General features: G+C 41.4%; 3 protein-coding genes across 8 annotated transcripts in view; all 3 read left to right on the forward strand.

The window, feature by feature from the left end:
- LOC147358563 (olfactory receptor 4B1-like) overlaps nt 1–23,113 on the forward strand; it is a 47,816-nt gene extending 24,703 nt beyond the window's left edge. Inside the window, exons 2-3 of one of the 4 annotated variants that reach the window (XM_086341695.1) lie at nt 20,858–21,741; nt 23,033–23,113. In XM_086341695.1, coding sequence (XP_086197821.1) covers nt 20,860–21,741; nt 23,033–23,062 — 912 coding nt within the window. In that variant the 5' untranslated portion in view covers nt 20,858–20,859 and the 3' untranslated portion in view covers nt 23,063–23,113. Of the gene's footprint in view, nt 1–20,115; nt 20,385–20,461; nt 20,668–20,857; nt 21,838–23,032 lie in introns of those variants that run through there. The other 3 variants (XM_086341693.1, XM_086341694.1, XM_086341692.1) reach the window with 3 other exon arrangements.
- LOC147358564 (olfactory receptor 4B1-like) overlaps nt 1–26,284 on the forward strand; it is a 62,601-nt gene that overhangs the window by 24,698 nt on the left and 11,619 nt on the right. Inside the window, exons 1-3 of one of the 3 annotated variants that reach the window (XR_015142400.1) lie at nt 20,629–20,667; nt 20,858–20,928; nt 21,540–21,673. The exons of 1 other annotated variant lie outside the window; for it this stretch is intronic. The gene's annotated coding sequence lies outside the window, so the exon portion shown is untranslated. Of the gene's footprint in view, nt 1–20,628; nt 20,668–20,857; nt 20,929–21,539; nt 21,674–26,284 lie in introns of those variants that run through there. One more of the 3 variants, XR_015142399.1, reaches the window with a different exon arrangement.
- Nucleotides 6,415–7,345, forward strand: LOC147358566 (olfactory receptor 4B1). The gene has a single exon (XM_086341699.1). The coding sequence runs from the start codon at nt 6,416–6,418 to the stop codon at nt 7,343–7,345; it is 930 nt and encodes a 309-aa protein (XP_086197825.1). The 5' UTR covers nt 6,415.

Here is a 26,284-nt window from a genome sequence, read left to right on the forward strand (position 1 = left end):
TTTTGTCTGATATAAACATTGCTATACACATTTTCCTTTGATTTCCATTTTCATAGAATATTTTTTTCCATTCCCTCACTTTCAGCCTGTGTGTCTTTAGATCTGAAGGGAATCTCCTATCAGCAGCCTGTATATTCATCTTGCTTTTTCTATTTACTTAGCCATGTTATTATGCCTTTAGATTGAAACATTCAGTCCATTTATATTAAAGTAATTATTGATAGTTATGTACTTATTAACATTTTGTTAATTGTCTTGTGGTTGTTTTTATAGTTATTTTTCATTCCTTTTTCTTTCTTTTGTGCTCTTCTCTTATGATTTGATGACTATAGTGTTATGTTTGAATTATATTCTCTGTTTCAGTGTATGTCTATTGTAGATTTTTGGTTTGTGATTACCATGAGCTTATACATAATGGTATATATATGTACCTAGTTGCTTCAGTCGTGTCTGACTCTTTGCAACTCTATGGACTGTAGCCCACCAGGCTCCTCTGTCCATGGGGATTCTCCAGGCAAGAATACTGGAGTGGGTTGCTGTGCCCTCCTCCAGTGGGTCTTCCCAACCCAGGGATTGAACCCAGGTTTCCTGCATTGCAGGTGCATTCTTTACTGTCTGAGCCACCAGGGAAGCCCAAGAATACTGGAGTGGGTAGCCTATCCCTTCTCTGGGGATCTTTCCTACCCAGGAATTGAACCAGGGTCTCCTGCATTGCAGGCAGATTCTTTACCAGCTGAACTACCAGAGAAGCCCCACATACACACTGCTGCTGCTGCTGCTGCTAAGTCGCTTCAGTCGTGTCCGACTCTGTGCGACCCCATAGACGGCAACCCACTAGGCTCCCCCGTCCCTGGGATTCTCCAGGCAAGAACACTGGAGTGGGTTGCCATTTCCTTCTCCAATGCATGAAAGTGAAAAGTGAAAGTGAAGTCGCTCAGTTGTGTCTGACTCTAGCGACCCCATGGACTGCAGCCTACCAGGCTCCTCCGCCCATGGGATCCTCCAGGCAAGAGGACTGGAGTGGGGTGCCATCGCCTTCTCTGATATACACACTACTTTATATAAAATAGGTAACTGATAAGAACCTTGTTTATAGCACAGGGAACTCTACTCAATATTCCCATAGGCTAGATGAGAAAAGAATTGAGGAAACAAACAACCCTAAAACGAGTGGCTACATGTATATGTGCAACTCATTTACTTTGCTGTTGAAACTAACACAGCAATGTAAATCAACTATATTCCAATGAAAGTTTTAAAAAAAGAAGTGTCAATCTGTACACTTAAAAAAAAATAAAAAGAGAGAAAATTTGCCCTGTAGGACTGCTGTGACTATAAGAGATAAGGGTCACAAAATATCTGGTATAGTGCCTGGTACCTGGTAGGTACTCAATAAATGGCAATTATTATTATTATTTTGATCATGATCATCATCTTTGCTTGCGTTGTATTTAAGTCTAAGTGACCTTGAAGCACAGGTTGTTAGAGTGAGAAGGGACATGAAAGAAATCTAGTCCAATTCTGTCGTTTTATGTCTGTAGAACTGCAACCCATAGAGATGAAGGAACTTGCCTAAAGTGATCCAGTTTGTAGTCCCTTCCCCTGGGCTAGTCCTCTTTTCTCCCTGCAGACTCATACTCCCATGGTAGCTCAGAAAGTTGGGGCAAAAACTCTCCTGATGTCGTATTTTTAGTTTTTTTCTCTCAGAGCATAATTAATGGATGTTTGTGAACTTCTTGAAGTTCTCTAAATTAATTGACACACATTTTGAACTTTTTCTTAACTCTGTTTCTTGGAAAAGTTTCACGCTAGAGACAAAAAGCCATGGGGAAATTTGGTTCCTTGATCACAGCATGTGGCTCAATTTGTTTTAAATAGTTCAAGCATCTCCATATTGAAAAACCATCTTTGGTTTTCTAGAGAGCGAGTAGGTTTCCTAAACCAGCAGCAGGACCTAAAGCTTACTGGTTAGCTGTTTTTGGTAGCTATTTTCCTGTTTCTAAATGGTTGATCTAAAGATTGGCTAAGGGGCCAATTTCCTAAATCTTTCCCTTTGTGATTTATCCTCATCACCATAGGCTGTTCATTTTCTAAAAGATCACAGGGCCTGTGGGGTTTTGTCATATGATAGCAAAATTGACACTGTTATTGGCAATAACCATCACAAAACCAAAATTTCTAGAGACAATCCCAGTATTTCAGAAACAGTGCCTCAGCAACTTGACCAAAAATTAGCTATCTGACTTTGAGAAGTCAGTTAAACTCTCTGGCCCTCAGTTGCTCCATGGGTAAATTGAGAAGGTTAACAGTCTACAGATTTCCTTTCAGCTCTAAAATTTCTTCAGTCGCACCTGGCGCCTTGGCTGAGATGAAGTGGATTAACTCACTAGGGGCCTTCAGTGCAGAGAAAGAAGCCCAGTGGAAGGGTTTTGCTGTGAAGAGAGCCTTCTCTCCTCAGCCCAGGACATCTGTTTGAGTGAAGAGTTCTTGCAATAGAAGGAGAAATACTCCTTGCTCTAATACTGAACATTAACCGTACCAGGTAGGTAATGGCGTGCCTGGAGGTTTTCACAGGTTGACAGAATGCGAGAGGCTCCGAATCCCTGTGCGATCTGGGGTGAGTCACTCTTCTCTCTGGATCTTGGGTTCTCCTTCTATAAAAAGGAGAGGACTGGACAGGATGTTTCCTAAAGGCTTTTATTTTTTATTTTTTTGGCTTTCACATCATGGGATTCCATGAAATACCACTTGGAGGTCCAAAGTGGGAAGGAAGCTCTCGTGATGTGATTTGAGCTCATAGCAATAAGTCTTCAGCCTATCACTTTATTATCGTGTCCTTATTAGATTTCTCTCATTGGGACTCTATGCTCAGTCTTGTGTGTGTGTTCAGCCGTGTCCGACTCTTTGTGACCCCACAGCTGTGGCCAGCCAGGCTCCTCTGTCCATGGGATTATCCCGGCACGAATACTGCAGTGGGTTATAGGTTCCTTCTAGGGATCTTCCTGACACGGGGATCAAACCGAAGCCTCTGGTGTCTCCTGCATTGGCAGGCAGATTCTTTACCCCTGAGCCACCTGGAAAGCCTCGAAGTTAGAGGAGAAAATTCTAACTAGTTAGGGTCTAGACCATCATTTACCTATCTAGGTTTTTACATGCAACCCATGGATTATTTTGTAATACTTAATTCCACAGTAAGGGTTTTATTTGGAGAAGTGACAGAGGGAAGAAGAGGTAATTAGTCATGGACTGTCTTTCTCTTGGGCCAGGGGGAAAGAGAAACCAGAGAGATCTAAATAAATACCAGGAAGTCTGAGCTAATAATAGCTCCTATTAATTGAGAACTTCCTATTTGCCAGGCAACCCTCTTAAGTGCTTTATATATTTTATCTCATGTCTAATTCATGCAACAAATATGTCACATAGGAATTGTTACCCCATTCTAAGAGAATGAGAAAAGCTGTTCCCAAGGACACGTGATATGTGGTGACAGAGCTGAGAATTGGCTGCCAGCTGCAGTACTTGCTCTTATGACCACTTCTCTAGATCGATCTGGGAGGAGAGTGTAAGTCCGCTCAACCAGATGTCCTTACTGTATTTTCTTTCCTTCTGTCCAGTGATCCATGAACCTGGAACTATTCCCTCCACCAAAAGATCACAATGGCATAAATCCTAGCTATCAAAATGGAAATATCAAGTCAAACCTTATAACAAGAAGCTGATCACTTTTAGCTCTAGTTTACTGACAGTTTTATCCTATGCCATGACATTACATGTCAGTCAGGACCCTAGAATGAGTCTGGACAGTCCCTACTGTGTCCTACATCCTGTGGTTGCAAAACACTGAGGAAATGGAAGAGTGATGGCGTCAGTGCCCAGGGAAAGAGTGGGAACCACGTAACCGTCTGCGGGAGGGACTCTGTAGCTTTTTTTTCCCTGTGGGAGCCAGGAAAGACTTTGGTAGGGATGTTGTTTTTCCTTTTTTGAGGATGTATGTGTGATACACAATCTGACTGATCTTTCAAGAGGGGTGGAAGCAGCAAGAGCAGTTAGGGGCATATGGTAGTAATCCAGCCATGAGATAGTGGTAGCTTGGACTAGGTTAAACAGACATACAAGGCACCTGGGAATGTGTCACTTTGTACAAAACCTGAGTGTTGCTTTTCTCTCTTAAAAGTTGGCTTTCTTTACTCCTGGGGGCAAGTAAGATGATTGATGTTGCTTATTTTACAATTTTTTGTCCATTGCCCATGAATCAGAGGCTCCAGGAACTCCCCCTGAGGCATTAATATTGCCTTTCTATCTGTTCCTCCAACTTTGTTGAATACATGCCCCTTTTGACGACCTTGTTCTGTTTCAGAGCTCACTACACCAGACTCTGATGTCTACTCTGGACTCTAAGGTATATAGACATATTTCTTCACCTAAGGATCAGGTACTCCTGTAAGAATATTGTGGCATCAGAGACTGAACCAATAGCTAAGGCTATGCTTTTCTTTGAGCCACAAGAGGGAGGGTACTATAGTACTTTTATCTTCGCTAGAAAAGCGTCGTTCGTGTATTACGCTCTTTCCTTGTTAGCTCTCCTCCCTCAGGTTCATCCGTTGCCCATGGTGAAGGAGGCTCTTCCTCCCTCTTCTAGACTGACCTGGGTTTCAGCCTTGACTTGACCACTCATAAACTGTGTTTCTTTGGGTGAGTAACTTAACCTCTCTGAGTCACAGTTTCCTCACCTTTCCATTCACTACCTCAAAGTGGTAGGAAGATTTACACGAGGAGAGGATTGTAACATGTTTACCACAATCCAGCACACAGCAGAAGCTGAATAAAGGGCAATAGTATCTGATGCTTAGCTTGGCGATGAAAATGGTGAACATCCGGTAGCCACGTGGTTTAGTCTCCTTAAGGAACCAAACTATTTCACAGCCTCTTTGGGTTGTTTTTAACACCTTCCTTCTTTCTGTTTCCCTGAATCAGTAAGGGAGCCCCATCATTTTTTTAAATTTACTTTTTTATTTGGAGGGAAATTGCTTTACAATGTTGTGTTGGTTTCTGCCATATGACAACACGAATCAGCCATAATTATACATATATCCCCTCCCCTCCTCTCCTCCATCCCATCCTTCTACATCATTGCAGAGCCCCAGGCTTGACTAAGGGAACTCCATCTTGCTTCATCTCTCCTGCTCAGCTGTGTTTTCTCGGTGCTCCCCCCACCTTTTTTTTTACCCTTCAATGTCCCATTTCTTCCCCAGTTTTAGCCAAGTAACTTATTGAGGATTCTCTTAGCATATTTTCACTTTGTATATGTCTTCAAATTCTCATCAAGAGAAAAACTGGGGAGAAAGGAGGTGATTAATCTATTTCACTATGGATGCACAAGAGACGGAAGGAAAAAATAAGAGGAATGAGCTATTTCAAAGTAGTTTCAAAAACAGAGGAATTTTGACGGTTTTCTCTGCCTCATTAATAAATGTGCCATTTAATTGCATGAAGTTGCAAGCTTCCTAAGAGTGAGAGCCATCTTCTTTCATACATCCTGGATCTCTGAGGCACATGGGAGGTCCTTAATAAAATATTTGGTCAAAGAATTGAATTAAAATAAATCCTTACCTCCTGCTGGCAAAAATGTTTCTCAATGGCAGGGAAACTGGAAGACAGAAAATAGCAAACTGGTGAATCTCCATGTGTTATATTTAAACTGTCTTTGATAGTGAGTTATATTCTCAACAGCTCCTAGAGTTTTACCTTGGTCTCCAGTGCCAAAAATTTCAAAAAATGTTGGTAAAAATTCATGAAGCTGTGGGATTGAGTGAAAGCATAGGTCTAAAATAATTCAGAAACTTGTCTAACTTATACAAAGAAAATATTAAAGGGATTCTTTAGAAAGGGAGGATTATCAATGGGATTGGCATTTTTGGGGAACAAAAGGAGAAAACAAGAGAGTAACTGATGAGAGTAACTAATAGCATCTATATATAGATGCTATTAATATATATTAATTAACATATATATTAATGACTAACAATTATCCCATTCTCAAATGTTGGAGATAGTAATTATTTTTTTCAGTGTGGTTTCCTTGAAATAACATGTTAGAATAAAACAATTTGGTTCTTGTTCTGAATCCATTTCTTACTGGAAGGCTTGGTTAATTTTCCACCTCTCTGAGCCTCAGTTTTCTCACTTAGGATATGGAGATTATAGTTTTTGTGAGATATATTGAATCACATCTTGCATAAACTGGGCTACTGGACAAACATTTACTATATTAGTGATCAAATAAATGAACCAGTCAGATATGTGTGAGAGTTCCATCAACAGGCAAGTGCTAAGTAAGCATGAACGACTGGGTGTTATGACTGTTTGTTTTATCACAGGTCTCTTCTCTTAAATCCATCTTCTTCGAGTGGATTCCATGGCGAGTACAAATAATGTGACTGAGTTAATTATCAGCGGTCTTTCCCAGGATCCAGAGGTGCAGAGAGGGTGCTTTGTGGTGTTTCTTCCCATGTACTTGGCCACGGTGGTGGGCAATGGCCTCATTGTTCTGATGGTCAGAGTCAGTAAGAGCCTGCGTTCCCCCATGTACTTCTTCCTTAGCCACCTGTCGCTGGTGGAGATCAGTTACTCCTCTACTGTTGTCCCTAAATTCATCACAGACTTACTTTCCAAGATTAAGACCATCTCCCTGGAGGGTTGTCTGGCTCAGATATTCCTCTTTCACTTCTTGGGGGTCGCTGAGATCCTCTTGCTCGTGGTGATGGCTTATGACCGCTATGTCGCCATCTGCAAACCTCTTCATTATATGAGCATTATGAACCGTCAGCTGTGTCACATACTAGTAGCTGGTTCCTGGTTTGGGGGCTTTCTTCACTCCATAATTCAGATTCTCATCACCATCCAATTGCCCTTCTGCGGTCCCAATGTGATTGATCACTACTTCTGTGACCTCCAGCCATTATTCAAGCTTGCCTGCACTGACACCTCTGTGGAGGGGGTCGTTGTGTTGGCCAACAGTGGCTTAATTGCTCTGTGCTCCTTCCTCCTCTTGGTGTCCTCCTATATTGTCATCCTGGTCAACTTGAGGAACCATTCAGCAGAGGGGAGACGCAAAGCCCTCTCCACCTGTGCCTCTCACGTCACGGTGGTCATCTTGTTCTTTGGACCCGCCATCTTCCTCTACATGCGGCCCTCCTCCACCTTCACTGAGGACAAGCTGGTGGCCGTGTTCTACACGGTGGTCACCCCCATGCTGAACCCCATCATCTACACACTCAGAAATGCAGAGGTGAAACTTGCCATGAGGAGGTTGTGGGGCAAAAAGAAGAACTCAGGGCTGGAGTGAAAATGGGAAATTGATTTATAAAAGTGTGCCTCATTATTATCTTTTCTTGATATGGATTTTGATTTTATTTTATTTTTAACCATTTATCATTATTATTTTTTTTTACTTTACAATATTGTATTGGTTTTGCCATACATCAACATGAATCCGCCACAGGTGTACACGTGTTCCCCATCCTGAACCCCCCTCCCACCTCCCTTCCCATATCATCCCTCTGGGGCATCCCAGTGCACCAGCCCCAAGCATTCTGTATCCTGCATTGAACCTGGACTGGCGATTCATTTCTTATATGATATTATACATGTTTCAATGCCATTCTCCCAAATCATCCCACCCTCTCCCTCTCCCACAGAGTCCAAAAGACTGTTCTATACATCTGTGTCTCTTTTGCTCTCTCGCATACAGGATTTTGATTTTAGTGACGTACACAAATGGCAGAAACAAATGTAAGGACTTAATGTTACTGTGACTATGATTCTCCCTAAGTAAGCAAGAGCTTCCCTGATGGCTCAGCTGGTAAAGAATCCCCCTGCAATGTGGGAGACATGAGTTCAATCCCTGGGTTGGGAAGATCCCCTGGAGAAGGGAACAGCTACCCACTCCAGTAGTCTGGCCTGGAGAATTCCATGGGCTGTATAGTCCATGGGGTTGCAAGTAAGCAAAGATTCCCCACTAATCCAGTGTAATGATCAAAGGGCAGAGGTCAGATTGGCTTCATGATATCCAACAACATCACAAGATTAGAAAATATTAAGACTCAAACTAAGTGCAAATGCAAAGGAGAATAGTTTAACAAGTGTTTTAGGGGATAAATCACTTATTTTATGATCACCTTCCTTCTTTCTCTTCTTGCCTCCCTTCTTTCTTTCCTTCATTTTTTCCCACCCCTTCCTTCTTCATTGTCCCTTCTTGGTTCAACCTCCCTAGTGATGACAACCAACACTTAGTTAAATATGGACACCAAGTAGAAGAATTATCATGGGATATTTGGGGAGGAGAGTAAAAAATCTGATCTACTCTTCTGACATGGATGTCTGCTAAGTTACTCAATCGTGTCCAACTCCTTGTGACCCCATGGATTGTAGCCTGCCAGGCTCTTCTGTCCATGGGATTTTCCAGGCAAGCATGTTGGAGTGGGTTGCCATTTCCTCCTCCACGGGACCTTCCCAACCCAGGGACTGAACCCTTGACTCCTGCATCTTCTGCATTGGCAGGTGGATTCTTTACCTGCTGAGCCGCCTGGGAAGCCCAACATGGATAAGCGTGTCTTTGAAAATTGCATGCAGGGATTTTTCTGTTCTTCTGGTTGTTTTAGCATCTTGAACCATAGATCATTACCAGACCACCTGACCTGCCTCTTGAATAACCTATATGCAGGTCAGGAAGCAACAGTTAGAACTGGACTTGGAACAACAGACTGGTTCCAAATAGGAAAAGGAGTACGTCAAGGCTGTATATTGTCACCCTGCTTATTGAACTTATATGCAGAGTACATCATGAGAAGCGCTGGGCTGGAAGAAGCACAAGCTGGAATCAAGATTGCTGGGAGAAATATCAATAACCTCAGATATGCGGATGACACCACCCTTATGGCAGAAAGTGAAGAGGAACTAAAAAGCCTCTTGATGAAAGTGAAAGAGGAGAGTAAAAAAGTTGGCTTAAAGCTCAACATTCAGAAAACTAAGATCATGGCATCTGGTCCCATCACTTCATGGGAAATAGATGGGGAAACAGTGGAAACAGTGTCAGACTTTATTTTTTGGGCTTCAAAGTCACTGCAGATGGTGATTGCAGCCGTGAAATTAAAAGACGCTTACTCCTTGGAAGGAAAGTTATGACCAACCTAGATAGCATATTGAAAAGCAGAGACATTACTTTGCCAACAAAGGTTCATATAGTCAAGGCTATGGTTTTTCCAGTGGTCATGTATGGGTGTGAGAGTTAGACTGTGAAGAAAGCTGAGCACTGAAGAATTGATACTTTTGAACTGTGGTGTTGGAGAAGACTCTTGAGAGTCCCTTGGACTGCAAGGAGATCCAACCAGTCCATCCTAAAGGAGATCAGTCCTGGGTGTTCATTGGAAGGACTGACGCTGAAGCTGAAACTCCAATATTTTGGCCACCTCATGTGAAGAGTTGACTCATTGGAAAAGACCCTGATGCTGGGAGGGATTGGGAGCAGGAGGAGTAGGGGACGACAGAGGATGAGATGGCTGGATGGCGTCACCGACTTGATGGACGTGAGTTTGAGTGAACTCCGGGAGTTGGTGATGGACAGGGAGGCCTGGCATGCTGCGATTCATGGGGTCACAAAGAGTCGGACATGACTGAGAGACTGAACTGAACTGAACTGAACCATAGATCATTTGAGCAGAAGTATCAGAAAAGCCCCTGGAGAAATTTCAGTTCCTGTGACATGTTGACACAAAAGATAGCCCTTTAATCTCCTCTCACAATGTTTACCATCAATAAATTGAAAAAAATCAAAATGTCATAAATTCTAGCTATCAATAGGGACAGGTCAACTCAAACATTTAAACAAAGCTTTGTCCACAGTAAATAAATATAGAATGTAGAAATTTCTTATTAGTTCTAACTTGAAGAATAAATGAGAGGCAAGTAATGTCCACGTATGTTTCTACTCCATACTCTGTCCTTTATTCTGATTCTTGTGTTGCAGCTTCTTTGGGGTAAGCATCCTCTGTTGCCTAATTGCTTTAGGCGCCTAGCACAGTAACTGCACGTGGCAGACACTCCATAAATATTTGTTAGGTGGATGTTGACTGTCACGCGGCTTCCCCATTCATCTTTTATGTGAGTGCACTTCATTTAATGTGTATCTGAAAGCATCTGATCCAGAGCGAAAGTTAGTGCAACCCCCTTTCCCTTGATGCTTGGTTAGGAATGTAGGGTGCAGGCTGTGAGAGGAGCTTCTCACTCACGTGCAGCTTTAGTGTCCTCACTGGGAGCTACAGAAAACACCATCAGTGAATACCGCATGGGCAGATGGTATCTACTCCAAACGTGTTGCCATGATTCTCAGAGACTACCTCACCTATTGAGGGTTGAGACTTGGTGGGTCTGTTGAGAATTAATTACTCACTTTATTCTTGTCTCACTGGAAAAGCACAAGAAGCAAAGGAGAGCATTGTTTTCATTGTTTGAAGAGACAGAGAGCGTTGTGAAGTTTTACAGATGCCTACTCAATTCACAGAAGCAACAGTCTAATTGTACCATTTAGTGTCACTGATCATATAATTAGTCCTCAATTCTTGATGCTGTCTCAGCATTAAAAAATACTTTAAAGACAATAAATAAAAAAAATTTACTAAAGAAAATTTGCTTGGGGCTGGTGCACTGGGACGACCCAGAGGGATGGTACAGGGAGGCAGGAGGGAGGAGGGTTCAGGATGGGGAACACGTGTATACCTGTGGCGGATTCATGTTGATATATGGCAAAACCAATACAATATTGTAAAGTTAAAAAATAAAAAAATTAAAAAAAGAAAATTTGATAGCATGCTGCAAACCACTTTGCAAGTACTACATTTCCCCCATTTATTATTTGTGTTGTTTTTGGTATAGGTTTGACTACATATAATAGAAAGTAAGGGCAACTTATGAGATAGAACTACAGAAGTACAGAGGGAGAAAATCCAGCTTGATTGTGGCGGTCCAACAATATTATCAGAAATTGAGACTGAGTATTTATTCTGAATGTATTCAGCAGGTAGCTTCAGCCTGTGACCTCAGGGGACTGCTGAGATCCATATGTGTGCTGTTCAGTAGAACTCATGCTGTGCTGATGATGCCTTCTGTTCGTCCTGTCTAATATGATAGTAATTTCTTGCTTTTAAAAGGTATTTTTATTTACTTATTCGGCTGCACCAGGTCTTCACTGTGGCATGCAGGATCTAGTCCCTAGCTACAGACTGACCCTGGCAGTGACGGATTTTATTTTCTTGGGCTCCAGAGTCACTGTGGATGGTGACTGCAGCCACAAAATTAAAAGATCGTTTTCTCTTTTGGGAGACTTCCCAAAGTCCACACAGAAATTTTGCTTTCATCTTATTCCACTGACGTTAATCACATGGTGACCCTTAATTGCCAGGGAGCCTGGAAACTATAATCTTTTATTCTGTGTGGAACTGCTTTAGCTAAAATTAGCATTCTTTTCTAGTCTCAAAGAGGAAGAAGAGAATGGATACAAGGTTTAGCCCATATTCTCAGGCACTCAGTTACACATCAATTTCCCAAGCAATTAAAATTTTTTCATAAAAGTTATTTCTGATGGGTTGGTAATATCACAAAGTCTAATTGTAGCACAATTTACTTAATAGCCACTTCTTTCAGGGCTTTAGATTCATTTAAGAATTTATTCAACAAGACTTAAAGACCATGTACTACATGCCAGACATTGGTCTAAGTGCTGGAGGTGTATAACGAAACACAGGAGGGAGAAGGTCTTGCCTGCATGGAGCTTATGTCCTTGGAAAATATTTTGTTTTTTTTCTGAAGCAGCTGTGGTCTAGATCCATGTTCTATGAGAAGGCTCAGTGATGATGGAAATGTTCTAAACCTGTGCTCATGCATGGTAGCGCCTAGCCATGTGGCTAATCAGCATCTTAAATATGACTTTAATGATGGGAGAATTGAATTTTAAATTTTATTTAATTGTAGTGAACTAGAATTTAAATAGCTACATGTGGCTGGTGACTACCATGTTGCATACACAAGTCTACACACTTCAGAGCTTACTTTGCTACAAACTTGTACCTATTTTTCTGAATCAGGGCAAAATTGCTCCTTGGCCCACTACCCTGATAGGTGTGTGGTGACGCCTGGGAGCTTGCACCTTTTGACCCCCTCCATCCATTTGTGCCTCCTCCTCACCCTCAGCCTCAGGCAACTGCCAATCTGTTCTCTATATCTGTGAGCTCGGTTTTGTTTGTTTTGTTTGAGATTCCACATACATGTGAAAGCATGTGGTATTTATCATTTTCTGTCTGACTTATTTCACTCTGCTTGCTCTAGTCTAAACCCTTAGAGGTATCTGAGATTGCTCTACTTCTTTGCTTTTCTAAATCAAAACATTGGCATATCTTATGAGTTGTACCTTTGAAATATGTGCAGAATCCAAAAACTTCCTAAAACCTTTACTGCTACTGTCCTGGCCCGAAACACAAGCATCTTTGGCCAGGTTACTGTGATGTTCTCCTAACAGGTTTCCTTGGTTTTCCCACTCCTATATTCCCCACGCTTCTTCTCAAGATAGCAGACAGAGATCTTGGCAAGAGATAACCTTTCCTTACTACCTATAGTAATATAATAATAACCACTAGGTTTCCTATCATCAACCTGTTTTATTTTTCTTGATAGGACTTTGTTATTGCTGTTCAGTCACTCAGTCGTGTCTGACTCTTTGCGACCCCATGGACTGCAACGCTCCAGGCTTCCCTGTCCATCACCAACTCCTGGAGTGTGCTCAAACTCATGTCCATTGAGCCGGTGATACCATCCAACCATCTCACCCTCTGTCGTCCCCTTCTCCTCCTGCCTTCAATCTTCCCAGCATCAGGGTCTTTTCCAATGGGTTGGTTCTTCGCATCATGTAGTCAAAGTATTGGAGCTTCAGTTTCAGCATCAGTCTTTCCAATGAATATTCAGGATTGATTTCCTTTAGGATTGACTGGTTGGGTCTCTGCTGTCCAAGGGACTATCAGAAGTCTTTTCCAATACCACAGTTCAAAAGCATCAAATCTTTGGTGCTCAGCCTTCTTTATGGTTCAACTCTTACATCCATACATAACTACTGGAAAAATATTAGCTTTAACTAAATGGATCTTTGTTGGCAAAATAATGTCTCTGATTTTTAATATGCTATTTAGGTTTGTTATAGCTTTTCTGCCTATAAAAAGGAACACATGTCTTTTAATTTCATGGCTGCAATCCCAGACCACAGTGATTTTGGAGCCCCCTCAAATAAAGTCTGTCACTGTTTCCATTGTTTCCCCATCTATTTGCCATGAAGTGATGGGACCAGATGCCATGATCTTGGTTTTTTGAATGCTGAATTTTAACCCAGCTTTTCCAGTCTCCTCTTTCACCTTCATGAAGAGGCTCTTTAGTTCCTCTTTACTTTCTCCCATAAAAGTGGTGTCATCCGCATATCTGAGGTTATTGATATTTCTCCCAGCAGTCTTGCTTCTAGCTTGTACTTCATCCAGGCTGGCATTTAGCATGATGTGCTCTACATATAAGTTAAATAAGCAGGGTGAAAATATACAGCCTTGACGTACTCCTTTCCCAATTTGGAACCAGCCTGTTGTTCAATGTCCGGTCCTAACTGTTGTTTTGCCACCTGCATACAGGTTTCTCAAAAGGCAGGTGAGATGACCTGGTATCCCATCTCCTTTAGAATTTTCCACAGTTTGTTGTGATCCACACAGTCAAAGGCTTTAGTGTAGTCAATGAAGCAGAAGTAGATGTTTTTCTGGAATTCCCTTGCTTTTTCTATGTTCCAATGGATGTTGGCACTTTGATATCTGGTTCCTCTGCCTTTTCTAAATCCAACTCAAATATCTGTAAGTCCTCAGTTCATGTACTACTGAAGCCTAGCTTGGAGAATTTTGAGCATTACTTTGCTAGCATATGAAATGAGTGCAACTGTGTGGTAGTTTGAACATTCTTTGGCATTGCCTTTCTTTGGGATTGGAATGAAAACTGACCTTTTCCAGTTCTGTGGCCACTGCTGAGTTTTCCAAATTTGTTGGCATATTGAGTGCAGCACTTTCACAGCATCATCTTTTAGGACTTGAAATAGCTCAGCTAGAATTCTATCTCCTCCACTAGCTTTGTTCATAGTGATGCTTCCTAAGGCTCACTTGACTTTGCACTTCAGGATATCTGGCTCTAGGTGAGTAATCATGCCATCGTGGTTATCTGAGTCATTAACATTTTTTTTTTTTGTATAGTTATTCTGTGTATTCTTGCTACCTCTTCTTAATAGCTTCTGCTTCTGTTAGGTCCATAACATTCTGCCCTTTATTGTACCGATCTTTGCATGAAATGTTCCCTTGGTATCTCTAATTTTCTTGAAGAGATCTTTAGTCTTTCCCATTCTGTTGTTTTCCTCTATTTCTTTGCATTGATCAATGAAGAAGGCTTTCTTATCTCTCCTTGCTATCCCTTGGAACTCTGCATTCAGATAGGTATCTTTTTTTTTCCTCCTTTGCCTTTCACTTCTCTTCTTTTCTCAGCTATTTGTAGGGCCTCCTCAGACAACCATTCTGTCTTTTTGCATTTCCTTTTCTTGGGGATAGTTTTGATAGGACTGCTGCTATCTAATTTTCATATCAAGTTTTATTTATTTATCATCTGTCTCTGTTTTCATTATGCCCTGATATGTATATGAAAGATATAACCTCAATGAAGGGGGCTTTCCTGGTGTCTCAGTGGTAAAGAATCTGCCTGCCAATGCAAGAGACAAAGATACAGTCCTTGGATCAGGAAGATCCACTGGAGTAGGAAATGGCAACCGACTCCAGTATTCTTGACTGGAAAATTCAATGGACAGAGGAGCCTGGTGTACAATCCATGGGATCTCAGAATTGGACACCACTTAGTGACTGAATAACAAAACCTCAATGAACCGAGAGACTTTGCTTTGTTACTAGCAAATTTCCAGCACCTAGAAGAGTGTTTAGCACATAATAAGACTAGATACTATTTGTTAAATAAATGGATGAATGAATGATGCATTTTTTCCTGAGGAAATTCTCACTATATTACATTATTATTAGTGCTATTTAATTGATGGGGAGGCTTAGCACAAGGAAACTAAGAAACTTAGACCTGAATCCATGAATGTTAGAATTAGGAGGTACAGTGGAGCTTGTCTAGCTCAATTTTGTCAATTTATATAGAAGTAGAAACAGGGGGGAGAAGGCAATGGCACCCCACTCCAGTACTTTTGCCTGGTAAATCCCGTGGACGGAGGAGCCTGGTGGGCTGCAGTTCATGGGGTCGCTAGAGTCGGACACGACTGAGCGACTTCACTTTCACTTTTCACTTTCATGCATTGGAGAAGGAAATGGCACCCTACTCCAGTGTTCTTGCCTGGAGAATCCCAGGGACGGGAAGCCTGCTTGGCTGCCGTCTATGGGGTCGCACAGAGTCGGACACGACTGAAGCGACGCAGCAGCAGCAGCAGCAGAAACAGGGGAGAGTGAGAAGTGGAGGGGTGAGATGACATGGCTTAATTTAGGTAGTTAATTCCGGAACTGGAGCTAGTGCCCAGGTGTCTTGGCTCCGTGTCCAGTCCTCTTTCTTCTCTATTTATTCTCTTTTTCATTCTCAGCAGTCCAGTCTGGAAAAACATTGTTTTTATGATTTACTATCAAGCTCCCTTTAAAAAAAATTTTTATTGGCTTTACAATAAAAAGTTTTATTGGCTTTGAAAAAGCTTTGCAATGGTGTGCTGGTTTATACTGAACAATGAAGTGAATCAGCAATTCGTATACAAGTTTCTTCTCTTACTACCTTATTCTTGGGTACAAAAGTTTTCTAGAAACATCACCAAACTAACTGAAACAGATTCCAAACCCTTCCTCAGTCATAGTTTAATTGACAAAGTTTCACCCAAGAGAAAGGAAATTCCACTGGGAAGGTTTCCCCTTGATTATTGTGTATGGCTTAAATTATTTAAAATAGTCCAAAGATCTAACCATTTATTCAGAACTCTTGGACTTTCAGTGGTTGGGTAGTTTTTCTTTACAAAAAGAAGGATCTTAAAAATCTCTGAATCTGATGCTTTCTGTGGCATTTGTTCATTTCCTATATATTATAATACAATTATCAACCTGGATTCAGAGCCCCTGAATTTTCCTCTCTTTTTGATGATTCGTCTTAGACATCATTGAATTTGCTTTCTAAAAGCTCACAGGTATATTGGTGATTTGTTGTTGGAGAAGAGCCTAATCTTTAATTTGCAGAGAGAAGGCGGAAATGGACGGGAGAGGGTAGCAAAGAGAGGAATAATTACAGAAAAGGCATAGACTACAGAATAGGAAATGGTGGTTTTCCACAAAGAAACTATCAGGTATTCCTTCTCTGAGCAATAAAGACTGGAAATATTGGACTCTAAACAGTTCTGAGTGATCTCTCAGATTGGTCCTAGAATATTTAAATTTAACTTTTTATGTATGTGTTATGTACCCAGAAATTGTAAAGGGTATTGGTTAGAGCATAGAATCTGTGCTCAGGTTTTGTTGGTGGTGGTGCTTTAGTTGCTCAGTCTTGTCTGACTCTTTGCAGTTCTACTGACTGTAGCCCGCCAGGCTCCTCTGAACATGGGATTTTTCAGGCAAGAATACTGGAGTGGGTTGCCATTTCCTTCTCCAGTGGTCAGACTAGTTGGGTTGAAATCCTGGCTTCACTGCTGTGTAGTCTTAGACTGGTTAATTCACTTACCTGTATTCGTTTTTCCTCATATGTAAAAAAGGAATGATAATCACGATACCTATATCACAGTTATGTTCTGAGAATTGATTGAAATAATGTGTAAGGATACCTATAAAGTGTTTGGTACGTGGTACTGTTGAAATGCTTACTATTATTATCAACCAGAATGTAATTAATAAGAATAAAGCTTTAAGAAAATTTTAAACAGATAATTTTGAATACAAAGAGTGTATTTCTAAGTAGAAGATATAGACATAGAGGCTACAGTTACAAAATATATTTTAATTGCTATAAAAGAAGTATGTAAAGTAAAATATATCATAAAGAAGAGAATTTATTATTGCGTTTCTCTCTCCTATAGAAACAAGGTTCTCCCGAAACCTAGGAAGAAGGATTAGTAAACGCAGAGAAGAGAGAAAGGACACTCTGGGTTAGCAAACAGCTGTATGAGGTTCATTCAGGGGATGAAAATAAGGTTGTGAAAATATGTAGTAGCCAATTCAAGAAGGACCTGGAATCCATGCTAAGAATGTTACAGTTTATGCCATGGGCAATGGGGCATGCGTGTATGATCAGTCATGTCTAACTCTTTGCGATCCCATGGATTGTAGCCCTCCAGGCTCCTCTATCCATGGAATTTCCCAGGCAAGAATATTGGAGTGGATTGTCATTTCCTTCTCTGGGCAGTGAAGAGGTGATGCTAGATTCTAGGTAGAGAAGGAACATGGTCAGATTTACATCTAAGGATAATCGCCAAAGGATTTGCAGTGCTCAGAGGAGATACATATAAGTTGGAGTGTTAATTGCAAGATTCATTGAACACACAGGACAGGAATTGGGGCTGGAAGGTTGGTAAGTTTGGGACGGACACGGAGAGGGTATTTCCGGTGAAGGGTGTCTCTGTGGTGGGAGTGAGCAGAGTGGGCTTGTGGGAGAGAGAGATGACCTTGAGTTAGCAGAGATGAGTTTAAGTTTAGTGGGTAAAGCGGTGACCTTTGAGATGACTCCATCTGTGAAAATCTTTAAAAGTAAGTCCAGGCACTCAGGCTTTCACTGGTTATTCCCAAGCAGAGGAGGATCCAAGGTAGGAAGGGTCTAGGAAACAATCTTCTGGTGGCAGTGTGCAGGATGGATGGGGTGGGAGGTTGTGGAGACTAAGAGGCTTTGGTGACTTAAGCATCAGTTGACAGTGAGTATGGAGGTGGTGGGAGCAAGGTTGGAGAGAAAGTGCACAGGAGAGATGGTTTAAAGGTAAAATTAACGGGATGTGGTGACTGACTGGGTATGGGAATGAAAGGGAGGCATGGATCACATAGGACACAGCAAAAAGCTAGGGCATCTCTGAGGCTGATGCTGGCATTGAAGTGTCTTTTGGGTCACACTGTTATTCTTAGTGTCCTCAACTTCAACTCTAATCTCTGTTCCAATCCTTTCTTGAGCTCCTGAATGAGAATGTGTTAATAAGAGCTTCTTGAGAAGTTTCACAATCTTATTTTGTAACATTTCAGCTACTTGGTTTTCCAAAATCCTGAGATGATGCCAGATATTCTGAGTACTTTGTTTTCACATCACTGTTATTACTGAAAAAGGACCCCACTATGATGAATTTCTCAATATTGCTTGTGTTTGACATGAGTATCAATGTAATTTCTCTGCCACAACTATCATCCTGGAAACCTTTATTTCTTGGGTAGACAGTTTCTCTTTCCATGGATGGCTGATCCCTTTTTCTTCTGCAAATGGCCATTCCTCTTCTTTTGTCTCATAGCAGTAATTCTTTCCAAGAAATTTGAAAGCTGTAGCTCCTGTTTGGATAGACAGTCAGTTCTACTGTGGCTTTGACAGATATTTAGGTTGTAACAGTTTTTTTTTTTTTTTCTCTTATAAAGTGATTGTCAGATATAATTTGGAACTTTGACAAAACTTGATCTATCTTTTCCCTCTATGAAGGTTGAACTAATTCAGAAACAAGGCAAAGAAAGAAGAAATTTGGGGAAAATGTTACTGTTGCTATTAGAAAAGGTGATGACAGAGACTGAGGTTTAAGATTTGGTACCAAGTGGCCTTTCTCAAACTGAGCTCTAGATTTAGGTAAAAGTCCATATCCAGCCATGGCAGCATTGGATCTACCCTACAGAGTAGCCTGGAATTCCCAGGTGGCTCAAGTGGTAAAGAATCTGTCTGCTAATGCAGGAGATGCAAGAGACACAGGTTTGATCCCTGGGTTGGGAAGATCCCCTTGAGTAGGAAATTACAACTCATTTGAGAATTCTTGGCTGGAGAATCCCATGAACAGAGGAGCCTGGTGGGCAACAGTCCCTGGGGTTGCAAAGAGTAGAACAGGACTGAGTGAGCACACACAGTAACCTATTTCCACCCCATAGAGACAGAGGCTGCCCCAGGGCAGTATAGGTACTGCGCTCTCTACAGCATTTTGCAGAAAGGGAGAGGAAGGGCCCATCATTGCGTTTCTAGTTTCTCCTTCCCAAATCACTCCACCTCCCCTGTGGGAGGATGGGGCAAGGAGTGGTTATCCTCTGTAGCTTCTTGATTATGACATTGTTAGCATGAGGGGTGTATCATAATCTGTATTTCTTTAGTCTAGCCTGAGACTGTATAGATGTGTAAGAGGTGTTGGTAAATATCTTCTCCAGAGGAGTAACTCATGGAGGAATCTTCACTTTAGTTATCATATACTTTGCTGTTGACTTCCAGCCTGTCCAATTCTTTGAGACCCCATGGACTATAGCCCACCAGGCTCCTCTGTCCATGGGATTCTCCAGGCAAGAATTCTGGAGTGGGTTGCCATTTCCTCCTCGAGGAGATCTTCCCCATCCAGGGATCAACCTTGGGTCTCCTGTATTGCAGGTGGATTCTTTACTGTCCGAGCCGCTAGGAAAGCCCCAGGTGGCACTAGTGGTAAAGAATCTCCTTGCCAATACAGGGAGATGTAAGAAATGTGGATTTGATTCCTGGGTTGGGAAGCTCCCCTGGAGGAAGGCACGGCAACCCACTCCAGTATTCTTGCCTGGAGAATTCCATGGACAGAAGAGCCTGGTGGGCTATAGTCTGTGGGGTTGCAAAGAGACGGACATGACTGAAATGCCTTAGCATGCACCGACCAACCTGGAACCAGGACAAGCAAGGCTGGTCAGCCACAACTCTCAGAGGATAAGCTCTTTGATTTAAGAATCGGTCAGCAGTTTGAGCAGTGGGGCAAGAGGCAGGAAAGTAATAGTAAAATGATGGAGACAAACTAGGGGGTGGAATTCTCTCTAGAGTGTTCAAACATTTGTCATATAAACACAGGTATTGAAGCTGCAAGTCTGGTGAAGGACTCTGACGTGAGTAGGTTGAAGACTGGCAGAGTGAAGAGAACAATACTGAGGACATTTTGGAAGGGAAGGATTATCAGTGGGAAGACGATTCCTTGCCATGGAGATGAAAGAAAGAAGGATTCAGGATAGTAGTCCGTCTTGGGGATTCCCCAATAAGACAGAGTGATGAAAATGCAATGGACATGGTTAAAACGTAGGTGCTGAACTTGACCGGCTGCCAAAAATTCAGACTATCTTAAGGTGAGTTAGAAAGAACCCTGGACTCCTTTCAGAAAGTCTGATCTTGAGTTCCAGAATTTGCTACTTTCTGTGTGCTTAGTCGCTTCATTCATGTCTGACTCCTTGCGACCCCATGGACTGTAGCCCACCAGGCTCCTCTGTCCATGGGATTCTCCAGGCAAGAATCCTGGAGTGGGTTGCCATGCCCTCCTCCAGGGGAATCTTCCCAACCTGAGGATTGAACCCAGGTCTCTCTCATTGCAGATGGATTCTTTACTGTCTGAGTCACCAGGGTAGCTTTCAGGTAAATAACCATTTCTCTGAGCCTAAATTTTGTTTATATAAAGTGTTATTACATTGACCATATTGAAAATTGAATGAATACATATTGACTGAAAGAATGAGTTCATAATAAGTTTGTATTGTAAAGCGGTTTATGCTAACTTGCCATAAATGAGGCAAATTAGTTATAATCAGTGTTTGTTTTATTGCAGGAATGGATTCCATGGCGAGGACTGATAATGTGACTGAGTTAATTGTCACCGGTCTTTTCCAGGACCCAGAGGTGCAGAGAGGGTGCTTTGCGGTGTTTCTGCCCGTGTACTTGGCCACGGTGGTGGGCAATGGCCTCATTGTTCTGACAGTTAGAGTCAGTAAGAGCCTGCGTTCCCCCATGTACTTCTTCCTTAGTCACCTGTCGCTGGTGGAGATCAGTTACTCCTCTACTATTGTCCCTAAATTCATCACAGACTTACTTGTCAAGATTAAGACCATCTCTCTGAAAGGCTGTCTGGCTCAGATATTCTTCTCCCATTTTTTGGGGGTCACTGAGATCTTTTTGCTTGTGGTGATGGCTTATGACCGCTATGTAGCCATCTGCAAACCTCTTCATTATATGAATATTATGAGCCATCGACTGTGTCATGCGCTGGTGGCTAGTTCCTGGCTTGGAGGCTTTTTTCACTCCATAATTCAGATTCTCATCACCATCCAATTGCCCTTCTGTGGTCCCAATGTGATTGACCACTACTTCTGTGACCTCCATCCCTTGTTCAAGCTTGCCTGCACTGACACCTCTGTGGAGGGGGTCGTTGTGTTGGCCAACAGTGGATTAATCTCTGTCTTCTCCTTCCTCCTCTTGGTGTCCTCATACATTGTCATCCTGGTCAACTTGAGGAACCATTCAGCAGACGGAAGACGCAAAGCCCTCTCCACCTGTGCCTCTCACGTCACGGTGGTCATCTTGTTCTTTGGACCCGCCATCTTCCTCTACATGCGGCCCCCCTCCACCTTCACTGAGGACAAGCTGGTGGCCGTGTTCTACACGGTGGTCACCCCCATGCTGAACCCCATCATCTACACACTCAGAAATGCAGAGGTGAAACTTGCCATGAGGAGGTTGTGGGGCAAAAAGAAGAACTCAGGGATGGAGCGAAAATGGGAAAGTGATTTATAAAAGTGTGCCTGATTATTACCTTGAAATGGATTTTAATTTTAGTAGGACATACAGGAATGGCAGAAACAAATGCAAGGACTTAGCATTACTGTACTGTGACTCTCCTTAGCAACCAAAGTCTTTGTAGTACCCTAGTGTCACGTTCCAAGGACTGAGGTCAGCTAGTCTTGTTGATCTTAGAGAACTTAATTGGCTCTGTGATGTTCAGCATTTTCATGGGACTGGTTAACATGAGACTCAAATTAAGTACGAATGAAAAGGAGCACTCTTGGACAAATATCTGTATGTTAAAGTGATTCTGTCACTCCCTTCCTACACTCCCTTCCACCTTCCTTCTTTCCCCTTTTTCTTCATTTCTTCTTCATGCTTCCCTCTTTATTTGACCTCCCTAATAATAACAACCCATATTTCAATATAAAGGAAACCAAACAGAGAAATTATCATGGGATATTTGGGGAGAAGGGTACCAATCTTATCTACTCTTCCAGCGTGGGCAATTGTGTTTTTGAAAATTGCACCCAGGGATTTTTCTATTCTTCTGCTTGTTTTAGCATCTTGTACCATAGACTTTTTGAGCACAAGTAATAGAAAAGACCCTGGAGCAGTTTCAGTTCTTGTGACATGTTGACACAAAAGATTGTCCTTAAATCTCTTCTCATAATGTCCTGCATCCAAAATTTTAAAGATGATCAAACATGGCAATAGATCCTGGCTGCCAGTAGGGAAAGATCAAGACACACATTTTAACAAAAAAGATTACTTTTAGCTTTATACAGATGTAAATCAATACAGAATATAAAAAACTTCTTGAGCCTAACTTGAAGAATGAAGGAGAGGGAAATAATGTCCAAGTGTGTTTCTGCTCCTCATTCTGTCCTTCATTCTAACTGATCAGCCAAGTCCATTTCTTGTCAATCCTATTAGTGTTTCTTGGTGGAGCAGGATAAGAGAGTTTGTCTTTGAATTATTAGTTCATCTCTCAGAAACTCCTTTAACTCAACTGACTCTTATCATTGTGAATATAGAGACAATTTAATAAAATTTGTTTCTATTGGCTTTGGAATAACATGGATTTTCTTGCATTTGCCCTCCATTCTTCCAGTCCTCATTGTGGATCAGGGGAAGTAATGCAGGCAGCTAGCTTCCTTGCAGAGGGATGGAGCATCCATCATATTATGTTATGGGCCTTAAAAGTTTTTCTTTTTCTCCTCAGAAGCTGGTTAAGTATGCAGATGAACAGTGATTTTAAAGGTACCGGGAAATCTTCCCCACTTGCTTGTCATCCTCACTAATCATTGACATGGGTGACTATTCATAATGCCTGCGGAAATACCACTTCTTTCTGGAATGACTTTACCACACTTTTCCCCGTGACGCACTCCTATATATCCTTTAAGACCTATGTTAAAATCACTTTCCTATGAGTTCTTATCTCACCTTGCTCCTCCTTGAGTTGAACTTTTGTTTTCCATCCATAGTTATTTTTACATAATTTTATCATTGTCCTTATCACTTTGGAGGTATTATTTTGTATGTTTTTCTCTCTGACTAGAATGCAAGTTCTCAGGGGCAGGGCTATTCACTATACTTCTTTGCAACTCTAAATGTCATGTGTTAGCTGGTGCTTTGTCAGTGCTTATTGAAAAAGAAACAAACAAACAAACAAACCATTTAGGCCTATGAACAATCCTTTCTAGATCATATTTTGCAGATTATTTTTTTAAAGTTTTCTTTTACATTTATTTAATAGTTTAAGGAGGGCTTCCCCAGTGGCTCAATGGTAAAGAATATGCCTGCCAATGCATGAGACCTAAGAGATTCAGGTTTGATCCCTGGGTCAAGAAGATCCCCTGGAGAAGGATGGCAACCCACCCCAGCATTCTTGCCCGGGAAATCCCATGGACAGAAGAGCCTGGCAGGCTACAGTCCTTGAAGTCACAATGAGTCAGACATAACTTAGCAGCTGAACAACAATAGTGTTAAGTAACAGTTGTATACATTTACTATTTACACAATATTTTATTGAGACAAAATTTACAGAACATAAATTTTGCCAGTTTGACCATTTTAAGTTGGACAATTCAGTCATTTTTAGTACATTTTGCAACCATCACCACTAATTGCAGAACATTTTCAACACCTAGAAAACAAACCCCAGATCCATTAAGGAATTTTTAATGGGCATGTCTCATGGTGGGGTGCTAGCTCTTCCTGCTAAAATTGGAAGAACTCAGGCTCTGAAATCCATCAGGCTCTTTCAAGTGCCCCTCTCTCATAACTCATGATCCAAGTACTACTTCACTCACCACCTGTTTTTCATAAATACAAGAAGATTAACAATAATATGAACTTCAGAAGTATTCTGAATAGTTAATATACATTAAATTAAAGTTTTTTATTTTTTTCCCCGATAACCCTGTATACGAGACAGCAAAAGAGACACTGATGTATAGAACAGGCTTATGGACTCTGTGGGAGAGGGAGAGGGTGGGAAGATTTGGGAGAATGGCATTGAAACATGTGAAATGTCATGTATGAAATGAGATGCCAGTCCAGGTTCAATGCACGATGCTGGATGCTTGGGGCTGGTGCACTGGGACGACCCAGAGGGATGGTATGGGGAGGGAGGAGGGAGGAGGGTTCAGGATGGGGAACACATGAGAAATAAAGGAATAAAAAATTTAAAAAAAAATTCAAATAAAAAAAAATCTGCAATGTTGTGTTGGTTTCTGCCATGCAACAAAGCAAATCAGCTGTAATTATACATACACCCGCTCTGTCCCTGTTTATTTATTTTTGGCTGTGCTGTGCCTTTGTTGCTGCCCTGGGCTTGCTCTGGTTGTGGTGCTCGGGCTTCCCCTTGTGGTGGCTTCTCTTGCTGCAGACCATGGGCTCTAGAGCATTCAGGCTTCAGTAGCTGCAGCACATGGGCTCGGTAGTGGTGGCTCACAGGCGTAGTTGCTCCCTGGCATGTGCAATCTTCCTCGACCAGGGATCAAACCCATGTCCCCTGCATTGGCAGGTGGATTCTTAACCACTGGACCACCAGGGAAGTCTCCAGTATACATCAAAGTTTTAGAAAAGAACATGGTATAGATTTATACTATAGACTCAGTAAATATTAGCTATCATAATCATTCTTATAATTAGTGCTGGTCATTAATTTTATTTGTTTGATGACTACATGACTATTCACAAATTGGACTTCTTTCCTGGGAATCTACTCAAATAGTCTTTGATTTCATTCTAAAAAAGTGTTAGGTATTTGAGAGCCATTAAGTACTTTTGTTTCGCAGCTTCTTTGGGCTACATGTTCTCTGTTGTTCCATCACTTTTGAGTATATAGCATGGTCCCTTGTATATTGTAGGTGTTCAATAAATATTTGTTAAGTAAATGTTAACGTCACATGGCCTCATTAGCTTTTATGCTGAATGCATTTATATTTTGTTAATGTATATTTTAAAGCATTTGTTTCAGAACCAAAGTCAGTGGGGCTACCTCCCTTTCTCTCTCTTTTTTTAAATTTTTTAAAATATAAATTTATTTATTTTAATTGGAGGCTAATTACTTTACAAAATTGTATTGGTTTTGCCATACATCAACATGAATCTGCCACGGGTATACACGTGTTCCCCATCCTGAACCACGCCCCCCACCTCCCTCCCCGTACCATCCCTCTGGGTTGTCCCGGTGCACCAGACCTGGAGGCCTTGATTGTACCATGGCAGACCGGGACTTCAGGATGTAGGCTGTGAAAGAAGCATCTTACTCATGTATACCTTTGGTTTTCCTCACTGAGAGCTACAGAAAGAACATCATCAGTACACTCTGAGTCATTGGATACTCATGTACAGATAATATCTCCTCTAACCGGATTGTCAGTTTTCTAGGGGACTACCTTACCTACTGAGGGTAAGTCTATTGAGGGCTAGTTATTCCCTTTGTTTTGATTTCACTGGAAAAATCATAGGAGACAAAGGAAAGCATCTTTTCAATTGTGCTAAGAGCCAACTATTGTTGTGACATTTAGAAAATGCTTACTAAATTCACAGAAGTAGTAATAGTCTATAATTATACCACTTAGCATTGGAGACCATGCAGTTAATTCTCAGTTATTGATTCTGCTGCAACATCAACAAAGAAAAAAAAAATCCCCAAATGTATTTTTTTTAGATAATAAATAGAAAATTTTATTCAGGACAAATTGGTAGAGGGCTGCCAACTACTCTGCATATACAATTTTGTATTCTTTTCCTATTTATTATTTATATATATTTTAGGTATGGGTTTGACTGCATATAATAGAAAAATGGCAATCTAATGAGAGAACTACAGAAATACAGAAAAGTCCAACATTGTTGGGAGTTCCAAAAATATTATTAGAAATGCAGAGTCAGCCATCTAGTAGACTCAACCTCATGACCTTAAAGAGCTTCTAATTCTGCATATCAAGGCTGTCCAGCA

The sequence above is a fragment of the Bos grunniens genome, chromosome 15 (assembly GCF_055505025.1).
Source record: "Bos grunniens cultivar Pamir isolate PY7600 chromosome 15, Bosgru_T2T1.0, whole genome shotgun sequence".
Classification (NCBI taxonomy): Eukaryota; Metazoa; Chordata; class Mammalia; order Artiodactyla; family Bovidae; genus Bos; species Bos grunniens.

Coding starts and splice junctions, on each gene's coding strand:
- LOC147358566 (XM_086341699.1), top strand. CDS start 6,416: ATGGCGAGTACAAATAATGTGACTGAGTTAATTATCAGCGGTCTTTCC.